Source organism: Perna viridis, chromosome 10, assembly GCF_037379345.1.
Source record: "Perna viridis isolate PV_CMFRI_1.1 ecotype Kerala chromosome 10, ASM3737934v1, whole genome shotgun sequence".
Lineage (NCBI taxonomy): Eukaryota > Metazoa > Mollusca > Bivalvia > Mytilida > Mytilidae > Perna > Perna viridis.
The window spans coordinates 17,662,618-17,686,137 of NC_142454.1; the positions used below are offsets into that span (position 1 = coordinate 17,662,618).

A 23,520-nucleotide genomic window follows, 5' to 3' on the forward strand; every position below is an offset into this window, starting at 1 on the left:
TCAACATATTAAGTAGCTGTCTTTGTAAGAATCATGCAAAATCTGAACAATGTGATACACCCAAAAAAAGGCTACATATTTTTATTTTTGTCATTAAGTTATTTTATGGGTCTATATTATGAAATGTGTAATTATTCATTCAAATCTGCCTGCTCTTAGGAGATAATCAACATTGAAAATCCAATAGACTCTATTGTATCTGAGTGTCATTTACAGAGTTATCTCCCTTACTTTCGAATTCTACAGTGCATTCTATACAATTTTCATCTCCTATGAGCACGAGTTATATGAAAAACCAAATGTTAATTTCTGTTTACTAAAGCATTTTAAACAAAATATCAAAAACAAAAATATGTACGCTTTCCAACCATGTATCACATTTTGCATGATTCTTAGCTGGAGTGCTAAGAAGCAATAGCCTACAGGAAGGCATGTCACCCCACTCCATCACATTGACTGTGAGCCAACATTTCATCACTCTATTTTCTATATGCTGCTAGCTTGGTGGAAAAGTAGTGAATATCAATATTAAAGACTTTGGTTCTACAAGAATACTGGTCAGAGAGTAGATCTCATTGTTGTCAAGACAGAAGCAGTTCTTGCCAATCTGCTAATGATTTACCTCGATGAAAATTGTTGAATGATAACTCAATATTAGCAATCTGACTGACATTTTTTTTTTCTTAAATTTAAGGCACGAATTTGTTTCACAGGATATGGCAAAAAATTGGTTGGCAAGAATCACCTCCTGGTAAAATCTACTCCAATATGACCAATATTCTTTTGTAACTTGAGGCAAGAATGTTTCCATGAAACCACAAAGGCAGTAAGAACAATCTACATGTTTTAATTACACAACAGCAAAGGTTGAACCAGTAGTCAGTTGAACCCAACTATAATTAGTACTGTATTGTCATATAATTGGCACATAAACCACCCTTACATTAATTTCATCAACCTTTACCACTTTTTATATATTATAACTGCTAAATCAATTTTACCAACTCTCTACTTGAACTAATAAAACATAAAATTGTTGAAATTTACAAGGAGCAATTTGCAAACCTTTCAACAAAACTGAAACTAATAAAAGCATATATCCTACAGAGAACAATAAACAATGAAAATCGTAGGTGTTCTATTTTGCTTGGCTAGCACTTCACCGTTCTACATCTCGTTGAAAAGCAAAAAGAGGAAACGAAAAAAGCACCAAAATGGCTGAAACCTTTTAGAAGAGAGATTAAAATGTCACCTTTCATTATGATTTACAATGTATTTAATTCATGCTGCATGCAAGAGGTACTTGTACCAGGAAGTGTTATTGATCACGAATAACACTACTTTGATCATAATTTTAAGTCATGATTTGGTATCTCTTTTTTCAATGGACAGCTTACCATGAGTTGGGTAATTAGTATTTGATAACAGTTTCCACTATTGTTAATCAGTATTACAGGTACTGTAAACCGTGAAATTTTTTTGCAGCAGTTTTATTTTCGCTTTTTTTGCAATAAGAGCATAATGCTTAAATAAAACTGTCATAAATATTTTTTGAAGAATATTATATTATAACTTGGGGAAAGATGACAAATTTAAAACTGCATGAAAGTAGATTGATCACAGAAACCATAAAAACAAGACAGCAAGAAAATTTCACTGTTTAATGTATATGTATGTATGGAGAAGCAACATAAATGTGATGCATAAAAAGAGCATTCAAGAAACATCTGGTCTACCAAGCAAAATGATATTTCATTTAAAGTAAGCTATTTCCAAATACAGAATTTAAAGTTTATGCATTAAAACCGTATTCTTCCGTGTATACAGCACACTTTTTTTTTCAACTTTTTTCTTTGTTCCAGGAGGGGGGTGCGTGGTATACACCAAAACGAGTTTCTAGATTATTTTTCTGGAGACGTAATTTTCAGGTCCGTAAATTTTGGGAATCAGAATCAAAGTCGTCAACTCAAGATAACATCGAGCCGTTTAATATTTTGGAGAATAGTTTTATGTGAAATAAACAAATAAAGTTAGTTTTATTGCTATTTAATAGTTGTTTCATCTATCAATGCCGTTTCCTTCCATTTCACAGTTTGTACGAAAAACCACGACTAGCTTCTTATTGTTCTCTCAAATCAAGTCGTCTAATTATAACTTCTTCACCTGTGTGCGGTGGAGCATTAAATACACAATAACGGGAGTGCCAATCTATCCTCGTACCCATTGTCATTTAATTATCTAGTAACTAAAGATCAATTTAAAAGGTGAAACAATTATTACTAATCCTTTAATCCGCTTGATGAACTGTTTCCAGATGTCAGACATCAATTCACAACTTGGCAAATTAATATATCTTTTTTATAAACAGTCGGACTTGACGCCATTGTTTTCGGGAAATACCCGATTTGCATTCGAACAGGAAATGTAAACATTTCAGCCGACCTGGATCCAATACATCGCTATATAAACTATTTTAATTAATAAATGGCTTGTAAATGCAAGGAAACAGAAAAATACTATTATTTAAAAGATTAATGACGAAGGGATACGCGTACGCATTTCAGGGAATTGACCGGAATCCTTTCATCTCAATGTGATCTTCTGCTGGTGATTTTTCCTCACTTCCCAGTGTGCGTTTTATATCAATCTCACTAGCCAAGAAGGGTATACACGGAAGAATACAGTAGTATGGAAAATTTATATCAAATGTTGAATTTCATTTGTGAAGAATTAATTTGTATCAGTAAATCAAGGTAAAACTTAAGTTTATAATTGAGGTATTCGACAGCTTCTCAATTCAAATAGCCATAGACAAAATATCCATAATGTTCATTATATAAAAAACTCATTGATTTTTATTGAACATTTGTAGCTAAATTCATGGTAAAAATGTCTGCCGTTTAAAAGTTTTTCAGTTGGCAAATCGGAAGTAATTTAACAATCAAGGATTTCATTGCCACAAACCTTCACACATGCAGATAGATGTATATTGTAAATGTATATCTTCAAACATTTTCAAGAAATAAAATTCTGAGCTTTCACTTAAGACAAAGAGATAAATCAGCCAGCTAATTAAAGTTGTTTCTTTTTTCTTCAGAATAGAAATTTCATTTTCACTTACCCATGTTTCTTTCTTGCCTGCTGCATCAACAAATATCAGGTGTGTCGTTGTCAGGTAAAGTGTACCAGTAGTCGACTTCCTAGCATTATACCTCTCAAGAAGCTTGACATTGTCAACCTGAAAAAAAAAATCAGAAACTTCCTTTCCAATCATTCAACATATCTTCATTGTTTTCTATATACTACAGCAAGTGCAAAACAGTCCATTTTCTACTTACTGAAAACAGCTTTCACTCTGGTTCCTAAGCATTGCATGCAAAGGGAAAATAACTCACATCTCAGACAGTCTGGTTGCCTACAGAATAGGAAAATATTTTGCTCAGGGCAAATGAAAAAATATGTGTGGTTCCAGTCACCTCATAGAAAAAAAACAGGGTCAGTCGGTAGGTAAAGATTTTTTTAATACAATATTTTCTTGTCACTCCACAAATTCATTAATTAATACTGCTTTCAACCTCAATATGAACTCAAATTCTGAGTTTCAAAACCTAAATCCACACGTTACCATGATGAGAGATTCAATAATGGTAGAGATAAATCTGGGCTTTAAACAAAAACAGGACTTAACTGATAATTATGGTACAGTAGGTCAGTTTTTATTTTTTTTTTTTCATTTACTTCAGTCAAAAATGTCTAAGGTCGGTAGAGTGACCAGAACCACAAATAATTGATTTGGTCTAAGAAAAATAAACAAAAACTTTAATAAATACCTGAATAAATTTTTAAAAAATACCCCAAAAAAATCAGCATATAAGTAACAATGTTTAAAAACAATTTAATTTTTAGGAAAAAATATATTGACTGCTCTGTCTCTCATCTCAATTAGACAGTGAACCAGTCTGTTGAGTGAGTGAGTTAATACTTTTTGCATCAAATGTCTAAGAACTAGTAACAGGTAAGAGAACTTATGATGGTCATATCATGTTGTCTATCTCCAAACTCAGTCATAAGTATACCAACAGGGCCTCATAAGAGATAAATGCATATAGATTTAATGTAAAGGGTGTTAGATTTTTCAACAAATAATAAAAAAAGGCAGTAAAAATAGGACAGCAACCAATATCGCTTTCAACATATTCCAATGTATATACAGCTTCATACAAAATTAGAAATCAATCCATCGATTGGAAGGCAAGATAGTTGGTTACAAAATCTGGATGGCAAGGTGATTCCAATATACCAACCACTTATTGTGTGGGATATAATCAAACCACAGACATTTAAAATATGGTGACACTAACTCTAAATCAGACACTTTCTGAAAGCCCATTATAATCAGTTTCAATACATTTTGAAGCTATGTAAGACAAACACCTCCCTGTAATCAGAATCAAACACGTCCTACAATCTTAATAGCTTTTGTTGAGAATGATTTCACTGAAACTCTACTAAACAAGTGGGTTATGTTACCATATAGATTTGATTTTGCTATATTCACTGTAGACTTTGGACATGAAAATAAAAACAAATTATTACCCCAAAATATTTAGAATTATTTCCTCATGGTATGGTTTATTCCAAGACTGCAAAAATTATATCACACATTTTTTAAAAGGAAAAAAAAGAGAGTTGGCCATCCACAAAAATACTTATATTCTTTTGTTCTAACAATGCAGAGTACATGCTGAGTCCAGTAGTTTCCAGGTAAATGTCTAATGATTATTGCTGAAGTTATTAAAAGTAACAAGTATCATAACAGTATTAAATTTCCAACTCTGATCAGTTTTCCCAGAATTGAATAAAATATGTGTAACAATGCCACCATACCATTGGAGTATTTAATTAAAACAAATAGAGATATTTCAGAGTAATCTAAGATTCAGATTCTGCTTCATTAATTTCCACTTAAAATAAATGAATCTAATTTTGCCTTGTTTAGAGGTTATATCATAAATAAATGGGCAGAGACAAATATATCAGATTTTAATTGGAATTTCGACAGGATGATATTATTGAGATATATAAAACTACCGCAAATTGGTTTGAAAATTTGAATAGAAATCGTGTTCATAAAACTGCCATCCTGGTATGGCAGAGTCATATAACTGCCATCCTGGTATGGCAGTCATATAACTGCCATCCTGGTATGGCAAAGTCATATAACTGCCATCCTGGTATGGTAGAATCATACAACTACCATCCTGGTATGGCAGAGTCATATAACTGCCATCCTGGTATGGCAGAGTCATGTAACTGAATCCCAAAGATGCTTTCAAAATAGTGAGCAGTACTATAATGTAAAACATGTCTTTCATTCAACAGTTTTGGGAATAAAACTCCTGCTTGCATTAATTTTTGTTTGATTGCAACCTCAAGATTGTAGCATTAAACTGTTTTTCTTTTTTTTCATATATATTTTGTGTTTTCAGTTCATTATATTATAGTAAGTCCAACTGTAATTTTTTTAAATGAACACCCACTCTGACATCTAAGTGGTTGGTGACAAATTGGTTCTAATTTATTCCCATTCTTTGTTTGTGAAAAATTGTTTTTTTGCAACAGTAGCTAAAAAAAATCTCTTTAAATGCTGTTATATTTTTGGGGTATCAATTTAAGCTACCACATTACTTAAAACTAAAGAATGAATCTTCAGAATCTCAGTGTATTTACTTTGTACCGGAATAAAAAGGGACATATTTTGAAGGCAGAAAAAAACCTTGTTACTGCTGCATGAACATTTGTACAAGAAACAACATCTAACAAGGGGTTACAAGCATTCATTACATCATTTTAAAATTCAGTGAAACAAGAAAACATACTTCGCATAGTAACAATGATAAGCTTATCAGGTACACATGTATATATTTTAAGTGAATATGACACAGCACGTACATATTTAAGTCTTAGAGTAGACCCAATTGAATAACAAAAATTCTTGATTTAAACATTTCTGATTTGTTTCCTGGAAATTTGCAAATGCAGAAATGTAAATAGGAGACAAACTTCAAGTCAACATATCCATGTTTTATACCTATGAGGTAAAATCATTATGCTAAGTAAGTCTGATCCAAGATAAAAACAACCAAAACTATTTGTGGACGAGGTCAAGGGTTATTGCAGTATTTCTCCCTTTTTTGGTAGGAGTGCAATCACTTCTCTGTGAATCAATTACACATAATTTTTTCCTGGTAAATAAATTTCCCCATGAAATCTGGACTTTCAAGTGAAAAATCATGTGAATGTTTCATTCCTGTATAACTACATGTATTAAATGAATTCAGTATGACATATGTATTTTGATCTAGAGCTCTGCTTAAGGTTATGTTATGCCCTCTTTCCCTTTTTCAATGTATAAAGTCCCAAAAATGACAGGGATATTTCTTCAATGGCTACGAACATGTGAGCAAAAGAAGTATTATTAAAATTCTTCTTAGCAAGTTGAATTCAATCATAGACAGACACAAGTAAACAAATAATGGACACATAAAAATGATCAATAAGCAAGTACATTTTATATCCATGATAAGAAAAATACCCTCATTATAAAAATGAATGAACAGCATGGCAATGTAATCATATGTAACACCACCCTTTTCCATCCAAGCAAAATGGCACAACAGCCTCTTTGAAATCAAAGCTAAAAAAACTGGCAACTAAAATGCACATATTTTTTCCTTACCCCATTTTACATTTCTGTAGATCAGTAATTTGTAACTAACAAGGACACGTTTTTAAACAATGCTATTTTTCCTTAGATTATTTTGATAAAAAAATGACAGACTGATAATGATAAAATCTTTATATACTTTTATTTATACATGTTCATGTTAGTATATACAAAATATATTGCATTATCAGATCCAGATTCAAAGACTGAAAAAGAGGACACAAGGCTGTTATTGCTAAATTTGCTAAAATAATGCACAAACAAAACAAATTTTCCATGGAAAAAGGGGGGATTTGAAACCCCCAGAATCTGCCAATAATTATTAAAGCAAGTTCATATTAGCAACCTCTCACCACTGTGTTAGTAGAAGCCTTCTCTTTTTAACTACAAGCCAATAATATCTAGCTATGTTAGAATTTCTTGGTTACGATATGTGCACATGTAGTTAATGGTAAGTGAATCATGAAGAAAATTTTTTTCATAGCAAAAAATCATGGCTTATTTCTATTTACATGTGAGAAACTTTTGGCTTCTGGCATTATCACGGATGTTTTACAATTATTAAAAGAAGGTTTATATCCAGCAATATAGAGACAAAAATATCTTTTTATTCAAATTTCCAAAAACCAAAATGCCTTGGCCTAAGTGGCAAGATATTTCAGTTGGGTAATGCATTGAATATTTCAAAAGCCTTAGTACACAAAGCCTAGTAGAAGATCATGAAAAAAAAAATATTATTTTGATATGAGCTTTGGTAGTAGGTAAAAACATGTTATAATCATTCTTAGGCATTTTTTTATTTCGAAAAGTTATATGAATGTAAAGACAGATGACATTTTCTCGAATATTGACATGCATCCAAGCATTCTAAACAGAGTACCAAAACTAAATTTTAGGAGTAGGATTAAAAATTTCAATATGCAATTCTAAATGCACAAAAAAAAAATAATGAAGAATTGGAGTTTGATGGAAAAAGTAAAACAGTTACCATGATTTCCTTAAATTCATCTGCAGTCTGAAAGAAAAATTACACTCAGTTCATGATGAATTTAAAGTTGATTAATTACCCAAAAAAATTAAATTGCAACACTACAAGAAAACATAGATTGCATAATATTATTTTGTACACATTAAGGATTATTTTATTTTCGACATGGCATTTTGTATGGGGAAGTTACTGTTTGGGTTAAAACCTACATTATTTTAATATAAACCAAGCACTTTCTAAAGTAAAAATTTCCTCCAAATCTGAGGAATTTAACCATAACTTTAACTTCAGACTTTAAGCAAAATACGTAACAGTCAACAGCCTAACAAAACTCTCTCTCTTAAAAGCTTTAAAGTAACATGTTGTAAGCAACATAAAGCAATGCCATAAATAGTACTATAGAAAGACATACATGTAGTTGACTACATTGCATTTCATATCTGCTTACCGTTTTATTGATAGAGTTTTCCGATGGAAAATGAAAGTCAAGAAAGTTCCCCATATCCTGCATCCATGAATGAGCTATATACTCTAATGTTTCCAACTTTTCCTGCGTCCATTCTAGCACATTCATTGATTAAAATTTAATAGTAACAATTCTACTCGTATTAAAATTGAAATTTAATTGAATTGATCAATCATTAATTGACTATCAATGACATTAAAGTCCCACGATTCAAAATCTACCCTGAGATGTCAATATGGTTTCCCTTTCAACACTTTTATCAATTGAAAGTGATCTAATACATTTAAATCTTTGTTTAAATTTGCTAAGTTAAATGTATCAGTATCTGATCCCAAACACTAATGAATTTTAACTAGCAAAATATTTCCCATCGTAGAATAAGTTCCACTTTCAAGCATCCAAAGATATAGTTATGGAGAGAATACGATATTAAATAATTCCTGTAGTTGAATTAGTCACACAAAATAGAAAATTTCTTTAATTAACAGACTTCAGTCAGCTTCCCATCAGATTTGCAATCCAAAGTAAAATTCTTAGCAAAATTAATTGTCCCAACTTGAACAATTTTCCGTTAGAAATCTGAAATTCCATACAAATCCTCAATTGGTTAGTTACTCCAAATTTCTGATTTTTTTCTTTAAGTATATCTTGTACATGTATTTAAAACAATAATTTCAATAAAAAGTTGCTCGTATAGAAAGCCAAACTAGATTCTAACATCTAAGCACTTTATATAACTTTTTAAAGACCACAATAAGAATGCTATCCCAATAGTAACTTCCAAAGAAAAACAAAAAGTATGACCGATGCCGCTATTGGAGAAAACGTTTAGATTATTGATCTACAATCTTAGCAGGCATAATATTGATTGGCCAGATTTGTAACAAACTAGTTGAAGACGTGTATCACATTCAGCTTCCCACCTAATTAACTGTAATGGATCAATGAATTTAATAGTATTGAATGGTCCCAGGGTCTGGAAAAATCTCAATCACAATAAAAATTTATACATTTTAGATGTGCTGCAACTACATGTACATAGCCTTCAAGGAACCTCATAGCCCAGTTACTCAAAAGTTGAGATTTCATACTTTTGTCCCACCTACTGGCTTGAGGTGCTAATATTCATTATCAAGTAAGATTTACTTTCAAAATCTATGAAATAGATTCTCCTATAAATAAAAACTTAAACTGACAAAGGATCCAGTTGGATGATGGAAACATGCACATTTAACTTAAAGGAGGATTAGATTTGCACCTGAAAGAGAAGGTAACTTATCTCCCTGTGTACAGACTTATCCTGTTGCTTCCCAATTGAATGGAATTATTAATTAAAGAAAATCATAAGAGCTATATTTTCAGAAAAATAATGAAGTTAATTTACATTTCTTTCAATCTTGTTTATTGCCCCAAAACTGATGGTCTTTTTTACATTGCTCATATCTAGGAAAAATAATTAAACAAGGTACATGTAGATGCTTTGTTTGTTTCAATCTAATGGATATGGCAAAAAGGTAATTGGGCACCCTCAACAGGAGACAAGAGAGGGCTTGAGAATCAAGAAATTATTTTAGTTGGCTTAACATTAAGAAAATCAATCTTTTCCATTGTTTTTTTTTCTGAAAATAATGTTCAGATTTTGACTGTCTATAAAATGACCTGCTTTATTACAAAGTAAAGAGTACTCTGAAGTTCAATCTCAGAGATGTTCATAATATCAAACAAATAAATGCCCTTAAAAATACATGTATAACCATTAAGTATTGCAATTTACAAATCAGAGGTACTACCTGCTGTTTTGAATGGGTATTTGACAAAAACCCCTCAAACACTATGAGAATTGCCATTTCTGGTCCACAGGGGAAAACAATACTTTCATCAAGAACAGCCATTTAATATTTTCAACTTTCTCTTTGGAATGTAGAAAAATTGAATTTCCATAAAGATTAGTCAAATACTTAAAGCAGACATTGATTATGGTATAAAAGCACAGCTTTATTTCAAGATTTCCTGGGGAAAATCAACAATATAAAAAAAATCCTGGTATGCTGATATCCTGTATTGTCTAGCCTGAGAACACCACAAGGAGACTTAAACAAAAATGCTCTCCTAGAGGTAATAATCAATTTGATAAGTTGCCAGCAGAACTGTCTACTATCCACAAATTTGTGAGTTGTCAGACTAATTATTTATGACTATAAACAGTGTTATCTTCCCTACTTTATTGATCTATCATTGTCATACAATCAGTGCCGTCTTACTTATGCTTTCTGAGACTTTGACACTATAAACATGATATAATGAATTTAAAACAGAATTAGTAGCAACTGACATTACATAATAAAAAAAAAAAGATGAATTCAAATTGTATTTTATCTCATCCAATGGAAATGCTTAAAGCACAGAAACAGAATCCCTCTACCAAAATTTCTGTAGGCTGAAAAAAATCCTATCAATTTACTACCTTTTGCAAAGTGACCATAATTATTTTTGTTCTAATTCACAAGGGAAATCAATAAATGAGCAAGATAATAAGTAATAATCATTACTAATGAGTGAGAGAGCTCTGATAAATGTACATTAAAAGTCAATAAGTAGTTTTAATCCAAGAGATCATTCGTGACATTCAAGAGAAGTAAGAGTCTTCTATGCAATTCAGACCCTGAACAACAAGAAGTTTTGGAAAAGAAAATTCTTGAAACAACAGCTTTACTAGGGCTTAGTGTATGCCAATAACTTACATATAAATTACATTTTGCTTTATACAAAGCATGTGCTTTTCATGTTGTTAAAGACCCAAAAATTTAATTTTGTTTAAAGATCTTTATACACTTTGACAGACAATACACATAGATGGAAGGACAAATAAAATGGAAAGGAAAAGGAGAAATATTAATTGGTAGTTTTCAAAAATCATAATAAATTAGCATCAGTCAGTTTCACAAAAAGTTGTAGTGACTAGATGTAAAATCTGTTGTAATGTTTTAAGTTACAATATAATCTTTCATTGTTTATCAAACTGGTGACCAATTTTTACACTTACAATTTTGTGTAAAATCATCCGTAGGTTTCGGTAAGGAGTGTCAAATAACCCTTGATTATATTATGATTCAAGCAGGCTAACCAATGAGATGGTAAACTATTGATTTTGACTAGGGACTAAATTGACAACATGAAAGACACAGAATCCAAAGTTGAACTGTCAGATAATAATTTCCCCTTAGAATTTCTTCAATCAAAACTAATTTCCTCAGTGACTTATGATAAATAATGAATAGTTCACACTTCTAACAGGACATTCCTTGTCATGATTTTACTTAATGATAAAAAAAAGACAAAAAAAGACATCAGGGATCCTAAATCATACCTGGATGTTAAAATATCCATATATATGAACGTAACAATTTCTGATATACTTGAAATTCAAAAAGTACTATAGGTTTTAAATTCATTTACCATTGACAGTCAACAACAAAATTTAGGAATACCTGGTAATGACACTTTTAATTTACTAATTCGGAAAAGTGGAGACATGTAAAATAATTTGTTTCTCTATCATGTACATTTGCATGAAAAAAAAAATCCACTAAGTTTTGCTACTGAGAATTGCATGTTATCGAACATTATTGATTGTATAGGATATTGACCACAAAATCAGATACTTGTTTGAAATAAAAACAAAAACATAACCAAAATATGATTACTTCTGCATAGAACATTATTACAAGACTCAATTCGTACTTTTCAGCACTCATTTAAATCTTTGCATTTTTCAACACAGTTATTCACCCTTTAAAACTACATGTAGTTATTTTGGTGTGATTGCAGACAGAAGCAATTTTTAAACATACATGTATATCATTATGTCCTATTATCAATAATTTGTTCACTGTGCTTAAAAGTACCATGGTCTATGAATAGTCTTCATCTTTGATCTCCACAGTTAGTCAATGAACTTAATGTGCATGTGTATATTGTGGCAGAATAACTCATTATTGTCTGAGAAATTCATTTCACTGCAATGCTGCAACAAATCAACATGTACATGTACATTTGTACAAGGTTAACAATTCTACACTGCCAAATGTGCCACATATGACAATCATATGATATTTAACATGTGATAGTCATATGATTATCATATGGTTCTCATATGTCAATTTTGGCTTGAAAACATATGAAAATTATGTTTAGGAAAAAACATATGATAATCATGTGATTGTCATATGTAAACTGAAACTTTATTGACTTTCACCGTGTGCATTAAAGTCACGCTTGAATGGTCAAGGGATAGGCATTTACTCCAAGTGCCTGATTATTGTAATTGACAAATTATAATTGTTTACATAAAATTTTGACACTTGTTGAGAGTTGTAATTAGCTTGGGGTACTAAAATTGTCACTTTATCTACTTGAACCAATGTTGGGCTTGCAGTTCTTAATATTTTTTGTCCTTTCGAAGATTTCAGGTGACGAAATGAGACCAGATTATTTTCGTCATTCTGAAAAGTCTTTCATCAATGACGAAAATGATGAGCGCTAGAAAAATCACTGCATGTACATTTGTACACCTCACCAATTTCACAACAACCCCTCCATTTTTTTTTGGAGGCACATTTTATCAATCATATCATCAATCATCAGCTGAGGGATCAATAAAAATAAAATTATAAATTTTTGGATTTACAATTTTCAATTGTTTAATAATTTGAAAAATACTTTGGATTATAATTTGAGGCATTTTCTTCCCAAATAAATTGACCTGTGAGCTGTACGGTTAATACATGCACTATTTTAATTTCCCTTAAGGTTCCCCGATATACCGATACTAATGAAAAAAAGTCATGATCTGGAAGTAACAAAATGTGACTGTCCTTATGGAAAAAATTCCTCGCTTCCATAAATCAAGCACATAAAAGTATACAGGTTAAGATTATGTTTCAGTAAAAATAACTTATCTGATAGTTTTCGAGTTCAAATTTACTTTTTATGTTTATTAAAAGAAGTAAATATGATGTGTTTTTAAAAAGTTCAAGAAAAACAGGGATGTACATACATGTATCTCTGCTGTTGTCAAGAACCTAACCCACCTCAGAAAAAATATAGCTCCAATTGTATCATCCAAATTGAAGTGTAGCTTTTCTAAGATAGGAAAAGATGTTGCTAGATATGCCCTTAAGGGTTAGAAATTGTAAAGTATGGCAAAGAACTACAATGTTATCTACAATTTTGAAAAGGAGGGGCAAAGAAGGGATGAGGCTGGGAATTTGGACAAAAAGCATTATTTTTACTTATTTATTGTAAAAAAAAAAAACAATGCCCCCATTATTTAACAAGGCAGATTTTCAAATAAAAATATTGATCTCACTTGCTGCTGATATAAAAATAAAAATAAAAATTTTCCATTTGCGAAATAAAAATTCTCATCCAACCCCATCCCCTTTGTGCCCAATGGATTTTTTATGTCCTTTACTATTTTAAAGTCTCTCAAAGTCAGTACACATATGGTAAAGCTCACAGCACTTGCTGATAAAGGCAATGCCTACTCCATATTAGCCAGCCCAGTTCATCACAGGACCATTAATTGCATTTAAGTCATCTGGTGGTTGTAACCTCAAAGATTAATCCCAAGACCTGTTGTTCTCAAGTGTGCAATGTATCCAAATGAGCAAACTCCAAAGTAAAGATTAAACCTGGGTATGAACATACAAATGTATATCTCACCAACATCATAATAATATCATTTTTAGATGGAGCAAGGAGGTTTTTTTTTTTTCAAATTCCATGTCCAACTTTTGAACCATCTTCTACCTTTGTCAAGAGTACTTATCATGGTAAAGTATTATACACAGTTGTGAATAAAAATGAAAGGTAAGTACGGAAAAATAGAGGGTAACATTATTGTAATAAATGGGGTATTAAAAATTCAGACTCCAGCATCAGCTGATCTGTCAGGTTACATTCGATGGTTAAAATTAGGACCTAGGGTATATTTCAGCGACTGTTCATATGCAACCATTTATTCGATGGTTTACCTTTGGTGTTTTTATGAAGTCCATAGTGAGTGACAATATCTGAAGGGTTGATTTGCATTCAAAGTCTACATTGATTCATCATTTATCAACACCTGCGCCATGACACCTCCTTCCCGGAAGTGGCGTAACTAAAATGGCATTACCTACAGTTACATCAAATTGTAATACTGCAAATGTGGGTCTCACTAATTAGCGACAAGGCGTGACAAGAAGCGACAAGAATAGACAAGAAGTATAGAAATAGCAGCAAAAAGAAAAATTAGCTACAAGAAGCAGTAAAATAGCGTCGAGAAGTTTATTTTTTCTTACAGAGAAATAAAAATGAATGTAAAGATATTTCGATAAAGTGACAAGAAATTTTTTTAAAAGATGAGTATATTTTTAAACAAGAATTTTTTTCAAATGTTATATTGAAAAGATAATTGATTGAATAAAATGATTTTTTGTAGTTTCTAGATGATCTTCTTTAATCAAAGAAAACAGAAAGAAAGAAAATTTATTCAGTTGCAAAAAAAATGAGTTCCGGAATTATTAAAATGATCAATGGTGAAATAGTTATTATCTAGAAGGGTGATAGCAAAATTTTGTTTTGGATTAAAGAATGAATAGTTAAAAAAATAGATATTTTACTACTATGAATTAGCAAATTTGGCTTAGAACACCTGTTTCGACTATTGAAGTCTCATCGGTAACGCTTTATGCCAAACTGTTTTAGATATATGCTTTATTTGATATTTTCTGCGTTATATACGTGCTTTAAATTTTTTGGGTTTACAATTTCCAATTGTTTAATAATGAGAAGAATACTTTGGAAAATAATTGGAGGTATTTTCTTGCCAAATAAATTGAACTGTGCCCAGTTGTTCTTTAAATTTGAACATTATTTATTTTCCCTATCTACTATAATCAAATATTTATCTTAAATTCTTACCTAATTAGGCATTCTGCACATGCCCAAGGCATGTCACAAAAATATAGTTTGCACTTTTTTCTTTTCTTTTATTATTATTATTTTTTACATTTTATCAAATATAATAATATTTACATACACAAAAACACGATTGTTTAGACGGCATCCTGCACAAGGCACGGGCATGCCGAAAAGTAAAGTTTTTTTCTTTTCTTTTATCATTATTATTATGATTATTATTTTACATTTTATTCAATTAATATTTAGAAAAACAAAATCATTATTATTTAGGCACACTGCACAAAGCACGGGCAAATCTAATCCTCTTGGGTCTCAGAATGGAATCAATATCAATCAAAGAATTAGCAAAGATCCAGTTAAAACACCTCAGAACCTATCAAGCAACAACTGGAAAAGTTCCAGAATGATGACACCATTGAGTAGTGTGAGTCCCCATTCGGAAAGGCCTTAACATTGGCAACAGAGAAAATGTGCACATTATTACCAGAAGGGAGCAGTTTGTTAGAAATAGTCCTTCATACTGGAGTCGGCTTGAGTAGCTCTAAAGAAAGAATTAATCAAAGAGAAAATTCAGTCATTCATCAGAGAAACACATGAAAACGCCATAATTGCCTTCACCGACGGACCATGCAGAGCCACACCATACCAGCTAAACACCCGGTTGCAAAGAGAGGGTTCATTCTATTGACGGAACTAGTGGCAATTCTGCTGGTTGTTCAGGTACTCCACTGCAAAGAAAGACCGTTTTCAAAGCCCTGAGGTAAACTCCTGAATTCTAACGATTGTGGAGCCAGTTTTTCAGAGCCTATATTACGTTCATGGTATGCATATGTGATAAATAACTGCGTATTTGCGTATAGGCAGCTACGCCCCTGAGAACTTACAAGGTAAAACTATCGGCGGAATGACCGTAACGATGAATTATCTTCCTCTTAGGATGACCGTAACATGCAGCAAGATCGAGATGTCCGTAACATGAGAAACAATAATATTTCGTGATGGGAGTTTGTACTTTACCATAATGATAAACGATGAATTGAAAAAAGATTTCACTAAGATTATATTTCATTATCCAAGTATTTATTCCTCGTAACTCCAGAAATAACCATCAAAGTGTTTGTAAAATTTGCCTTTGTAAGATATTGATAGGCCAAATTCAGTTGAAATGCACTGTGTAAAAGTGGTAAGAAAATTTTCTCACTTTTTTCCCTATAAGCAGGCAAAAAATAATCTCAAAAAATAAGTCACAGATGCTTCTTGATTAGATGTATTGAATATATTTATAAGTTTGAAAAGACAACGTCGAGAATTATGTACCACTCATTGCCTGATTCTTACACAGAATGGTACTGAAGCATTTGTCTAGCAATATCAAGGTCGCAGTTACAGTTTTATTTTCGGCTCAAGCGATTGTAGAAATATGGAGTTTGAATGTTCAAATCATTGTGTTGATTTAATAGAAGTATTTGGTGGTGATACCTGCGTTTATTTATTACATTCATCATTTGTCAAGTGATTGCTTGAGCAGTAAATAGTGATGTATTCGATTTTATTTGAAAAAAAATAGTTGAAGCGAGACACCCGCTAACTTGGGATCACCCTTTCGTAGGTTATTTATACTAGCGAGTCTTCATATTTGATATATATCACTCTACACGTTGACGTACCCCCAGGTAGCGAAGCCCAGCCTTCGGGATACCTGACCGAATAATTCAGTCAGAGTATGTCTTACTAGCGGCTGAGATGCTCTGTTGGCGCTCTGACCTACTCCCAGACCACACGGGGGTCAGAGAGCGTTTCCCGACTCTAACTATTTGTGAGTACGTCAACGTCAAAAGTGATTTCGCCCTTCTCCGATTGCTCCATTTCAAAATTGAAATGACTTTGACCGTTAGAGGGCGCTGAATTATTCAAGTTAGTGTATCAGGAATGACAAAGTACTTCCGATTGGACCCATAGTGGACGTACGTCGTGAACAACAGCATTCCCAGATTTTAAATCGATCTATTGAAAAAGGCAAAAATATATAGGTGAAAAAAATCAGGTTTAACACTACTTCATCATGGACCAAGAATGAATCTGAAACTGTAAAGCTATTGAGCCTCAATATGTTAAAAAAAAAGTTCTGTTGGTTATATTTAAAAGTACTGGAAATTACGGTGGAGCGCCAATAATTTCTTTTTGAAATTACTGTATATCCGTCGCAGAGATACATATGCTTTAATATTACAATGGATTCTCGGTTAAATTGTATACCCACTATGGATACAAATACTCCGTAATTTTAGGTGTAAATGAAATAGCAAGTAACGTTTTATTCTTGTAACAAAAGTTCAGAACTATTTTTACATTTTTTGAGTAACTGCAGCCGTGGCTTATTTCATTTTTTTTTATCCTGCTACGTATTAACAAGGGTCTTTATAGTAGAAACCTTCTATATTTAAGTAGCAGTCCGCTTAAGAATCATGCAATTTCCACTGTAAGTGATTTATTGATGTCAGACATTCTATCCGAATTGACTTTAAATCAGTTGGATATATTGGAAAAAAACAATAAATAAAATGAAAAAATGAAAAATATTTTCACCGTTACCATAGCAACCACCAATTTAGGACCTAATTATCACAAGAACATCATAATTTTAATGTAATTTTATATATCTAATGGTGGACATTAGAGAGGTGTGTGTCAATTTTAGCCGATGTGCAGCCACCTGTGACTATGATTTACCTGTAACTGATTAGTTGATTGCATAATTGAATTTACGCGTAAGAATCATGAGTGGGTGATTTATCAATGTCGGATATCTTATCCAAATTGACTTTAACTCATTTGGATATATTGGAAAAACAATAAATAAAATGAAAAAATGAAAAATATTTTCATCGTTACCATACCGACCACTCCTTAGCAACCGCCAATTTAGGGTCTAATTATCACAAACACATCACAGTTTGAATGTAATTTTATTTATCTAAGGGTGGACATTTGTCAAACAACATAATTATACTAAGGAAGTGACTTAATGAAAACAATTTACAGTAAAGTACAAAGCTATCTGATTGGTTTAGATCTGGTTACCATAGCAACCAAAATTCTTAATTTTTGACATTTTGAAATATATGAAAATAGGCTATGTTCAGACTCGTTTTGCCGGCACTAGAAAGAAGATATTATCCAAATGTATGCATTGTGCATTGATGTGTGGCAAGACTTCCCCACTGAAACAAATAAAAAATGAAAATATGTAACCTATCTTTGTTTTTTGTTTTTTGTTTTGTTTTGTTTTTTTGTTTTTTTGGGGTTTTTTTTGTTTTTTTGTTTTTGTTTTTTTTTTGCTCTTCTGGACCGGAAATCACCACCCATAAATACTTTTCTTCTTAACGCTTTTCATACTAACATTGTCCAGACCATAACTTTTTTGTCTTTTGACCTAGGCGTCTAATATTTGGTATGTTGGTACATCCTCTCAGGACAGAGTGTTGCATACCAGAGAATGTGACTTCTGACCTTGACCTTTAACCTCAAGGTCAAATCACATACAAATTTCGGCATAATACGATACATAATTTTGTCTGTGCCAATACTTTTAGGTCTTTTTACTTCGGTATCTGATTTTTTGGCATTTAGGTATATCACGCCAAGGCAGAGAGTAATGTTTTTTGTAGATGAAATTTGACCTTGACCTCTGAACCCAAGTCAAATAACATAAAAAATTTGGCAAAATATCATACAAAACTTTGTCTCGGCCATAATGTTTTTTCGTCTTTTTACCCAGATATCTGATATTTGGTATATAAGTAACTCAAATTAAGGTAGAGTGTAATGCTCTAGATAGGATGATTTTTTACCTTGACCTTTGATTCCAAGGTCAAATGACGTCCAAAATTTTGGCCAAATATCATACAAAATTTTTGTCTGGGCCATAATTTTTTGTCTTTTTACTTAGACACCTGCTATTTGGTATGGGGTTATCTCAAGTCGAGGCGCCACATACTAGAGTCGTTGACATTTAGACTTGACCTTTGACCTCATGGTCAAATAACATACCTAATTTTGACGCTTTTCATACAAAACTTGCCCAGACCATAATTATTTTTTCTTTTGACTTAGACTTCTAATATTTAGTATGTTGGTATCCCCTCAGGGTGGAGTGTCACGTACCAGAGTAGGTGATATTTGACCTCAACCTGTCACTTCAAGGTCAAACAACATACAAATTTTGGCAAAATATCACCCAAAGTTTTGTCTTTTACTTAGATATTTGACATTAGGTATGTGGCTATTCCACTCTAAGGCGGAGTGCCTTGTACCAAGGTGTGTGACTTTTGAACTTGACCTTTAACCTCATAGTTAAATGACATACAAAATTATGGCTTAAGTTAATGACTCATTTCATGCAACATTTCACCTCGTAGTATGTGATAAATGTAAAGAATCACTTGCCCTTCATCACCTGATTGTAGCTTAACCCCAAGTAGCAGGGTTAATAATCATTTAAACATCATTCTGTTATGGACAAAGTGTTCTCTAAATTTTAAAGGAGAAGAACTCTGATGAGCTTCAGTAAAATACCCCACGCAACGAAGTTGACCCGTCCGTCTGTCCATCTTCAGTTTTCCTGACTTTTTTGAAGCAGTTGCAGATATTCAAATGAATTTTGGGTTTAAGTTCACCATGATAAGTTTCAAATCAAGTTTACGTTTCGTTCCACTCCGATGATTTTTACTTAAGATTAATTAAAACTTAAAGAATTAAAGTCCGGAGTTTGAAACTACCATTATGGGTACCAGAATTTAGTAAGAAAATAAAGGTTTGTTTCTTGTCGTATACTTTAAGCTCACCTAGGACGAAGGTCAGTGTGAGCTATTGTCATCACTCTGTGTTCGTTGTAGTGATATGTTGTTATTGTTAACTTTTTCAAAAATCTTTTTTAAATTTTATTTTGTCACAATCTTTTGTAATGCCTAAAAAATAATTTTCAAAAATCTTTTTTTTTTTTTTTTATTTTATTTTGTTGCAATCTTCTCTAATGCCTGAAAAAATCATTTTCAAAAGTTTTTTTTAAATTTTATTTTGTCACTATCTTTTCTAGTGCCTTAAAAATCATTTTTAAAAATATTTAATTTCAATTTTATTTTGTTGCAATATTTACTAATGCCTGTTTAACACTCTAATTCCTTTTTCATATAGGTCCTTCTACATGTATTTCTCCTACGAACAAATTCACTTGAGTATCCAACATGGGGATCCGTAGGGTATTGTATTTTGGTGTGTAGCATTTCAGAAACTACGAATAAACCAAACGTAGGAAAGAACATTCAAGGGAACCTAGATTCTAGGAGATATCTACAATTACATATTTCATCTCGCAGTGACACATTAGAATCAATTGCAATATAGGAAATATGAACTATACAAGATGGTATACAAAGTTACATGATCCTTCTACTTATTTATTGCCCATACATAAGGTCAGAAGTAAACTTTAACATAGTCAATGAAATGTAAAATATAGGTTGCAGATAGTTCACGTTTGCCTGATGTCAGTATCAGTATGTAACTTCAGTTATATGATCCTACCTTTTGTATTTAATGAGGTATAATACCAAAAGTACTAAATCATGATGTTGTTACCAAAAAAAATTAGATTTTTGTCTTCTTTGACATACACGTAGATTTTCCAATAGTTCTTCATCAACTTCCTAATCTGAAGATAGTCAAATTCATAATGAACCTGATTGTGATTCCTAAGATATATTGGCTGACCAGGTATCAATTGTAATTCATTCCTGATACCTAAGAATTAAGACTAAACGAAAATATCTTAACAGAGTTGGCAAAGCGGAAAATGTAGGTCCTAATAACCTATTTCTTCATAGTGTGTTTATCATATAAACGACATGTAAAATGTATGCACAATTTAAGCCAGTTCTTGTGCTAGTTTCCTTAAATGGGAAACAAATGATCACACATAAAATGGCTTTTGAATGCTATTCAAATTTATTTCAATGTGATTAGGGTACAAGTGTTACCCTAAGGTCTTATATGTACAAAAAGACAAGACAATATCGATTTTCCTATTGTTTATTTTCCATTCCTAGACTGTGATATTCCCAAAGCGCCCTCCTACTAACCTCCTATTAACATTTACAACTGGTCTGTTGTGCTCGTATTTGTAATAAAGAGTCAGGTTTTATTTAACACAACAGATTCCTCACAGAAAAGCTTCAGCACTAAGGGGTACCGATTTTAAAAAACTTCTATCAACGTTTACGAAGTGTTTTCACCGTTACAAAATTTCATCATGATTTAGTACTTATGGTATCATACATGTACCTCAATCAATATAAAAGGCAGGATCAAATAACTGAAGTTATATACTGATGCATTAAGGATAGCGAATCGGCATCCAAATGAAGGGTAGTATCTACATTTCTTTGACTGTGTTAAAGTTTACTTCTGATCTCATGTATGGGCAATAATAAGTAGAAACTTGTTGACCATATTTCCTCGTTTGTCTACCCCGGACTTGACTTTTTATGGGCAATGGGTGTTTCTAGAAAAGCAGAGAAGCTTACCCTACCGGTGCACCTGGTCCATGCTCCCAGTTTTTAGTGGAGTCCGAGTTGCTCATTTGCTTTTGTTACTTTGTATGTATGATTTAGTTGCTTTATGTTCTTTGTTGTGTATGTCTGTTTTCCATGTCTGGTATTTGTCCCTGGATTGCATTCTTTTGATTACCGCTATAACCTTGGTTTCCTTGATTACTCTTGCATGAACAACTTCGTAAATCTTCCCTAAAACTATTGTACATAAGTCAATGAAAGTTGGCGTATTTGTTCCTTAGGGTACCCCACACAATATGACTGTTGGTACTTTTAATCCGTAAAAAAACATTGCCGCCGTTACTAAAAATAGAGCATAGGAGTCAGAAGGCAGTTTTTGCAAATAACTTTGTAGGGGTTGTATTGTTCAGCATCATAAGACAGACCAATTCCGAAATTTTCGAAACGATTCGTATACTAATGTAGGAGTTATGGTTCCTGAAACAATTCTTTTTTTTCACATGTACAACTTTGAAAATCATCTTCTCTAAAACCATTTATGATCATTTAATGGAAATAAAGCATATTAGTTCTTTAGTGTGTTTGTGATTGAAAGGACTTGTGATTTTTTATCAATGAATACATATGGCTGCCTATACTAAAAAAACGGAACATAGGGGTCGGAAGACAGTTTTTTGAAAATAATTCAAAAACTTTTGCCTTCAGCAAAATTCTGGTTCAGGTCATAAAATGCTATTAAAAGCATTTCCTACATTTGACTATTCAGTTAATTTTAACTTGACCTGTCTTATTGTCAACTTTTTTCTAAAAAGTAAATGGCAAACCAGATGAGCGATTCAGGCTATCTTGAGCCTCTAGTTATCCATTTATAATATTTCTATGATACATTTATAAATGTTGATTTTCCATTTTTTCTAAATTTCTGCCACCAAATTCCATGTTGAGCAAGTCCCAGTATTGTGAGATTATGTTTAAACAACAAAAATTATAACATTTTGAAATGTTCTATAAAAAGAATTTACATGTTCATGTTTATAAGATTAATAAAGGGAACCAAGATTCTAGCGGAAATCAAAATAATGTAATTCTGAGACATTTTGATAAGGAGATGTGCATTTCAGTAAAACGCGAGTTCAAAAAATGGAAATGGGATATCATGTCAAGAGATGACCAACAAAAACAAGAAATATTATCCTGGAATTCTCTCAATATACAGAAATTAATAAAAACAAAATTTAGTATTAGTCATTCGACATCCGTCCTAATTAACACTAAGTCAAAATTTGGTATGTTATTTGTCCACGAGGTCAAAGGTCAAGTTCAAATGTCAACCACTCTAGTACATGACGCCTCGCCTTTATGAAATATAGCCCTATACCAAATATCAGATGTCTAAGTAAAAAGACAAAAAAAAATATGGCCCAGACAAAATATTTATGGTATTTGGCCAAACTTTTGTATGTCATTTGACCTTGGTGTCAGAGTTCAAGGTCAAAGGTCATCTTATCTAGAGCATTACACTCTACCTTAATTTGGTTTACTTACATACTAAATATCAGATATCTGGGTAACAAGACAGAAAAGGTCATGGCCATGACAAAGTTTCGTATGATATTTTGCCAATTTTTTTGTTATTTGACCTTGGGGTCAGATGTCAAGGTCAAAGGTCATCTACCTAAAACATTACTCTCTTCCTTAGAATGATATAAAATGCCAAAGATCAAATATCAAAGTAAAAAGACCAAAAGTTAATGGCACAGACAAATTATGTATCGTATCATGCCATAATTTGTATGTAATTTGA

General features: G+C 32.0%; 1 protein-coding gene across 7 annotated transcripts in view; it reads right to left on the minus strand.

Annotated features, from left to right (window-relative positions):
- Positions 1-14,337, minus strand: part of LOC148604781 (phosphatidylinositol-3,5-bisphosphate 3-phosphatase MTMR6-like) — a 57,321-nt gene extending 42,984 nt beyond the window's left edge. For 2 of the 7 annotated variants that reach the window (XM_088549398.1, XM_088549395.1), the window contains exons 1-3: positions 14,217-14,337; positions 7,716-7,742; positions 3,122-3,238 (exon numbers count right to left, since the gene is read on the minus strand). In XM_088549398.1, the coding sequence (XP_088405524.1) occupies positions 3,122-3,238; positions 7,716-7,742; positions 14,217-14,240 (168 nt within the window). In that variant the 5' untranslated portion in view covers positions 14,241-14,337. Of the gene's footprint in view, positions 1-3,121; positions 3,239-7,715; positions 7,743-8,163; positions 8,373-14,216 lie in introns of those variants that run through there. The other 5 variants (XM_088549399.1, XM_088549396.1, XM_088549401.1 and 2 more) reach the window with 4 other exon arrangements.
- Positions 14,338-23,520: the final 9,183 nt, after the last annotated feature.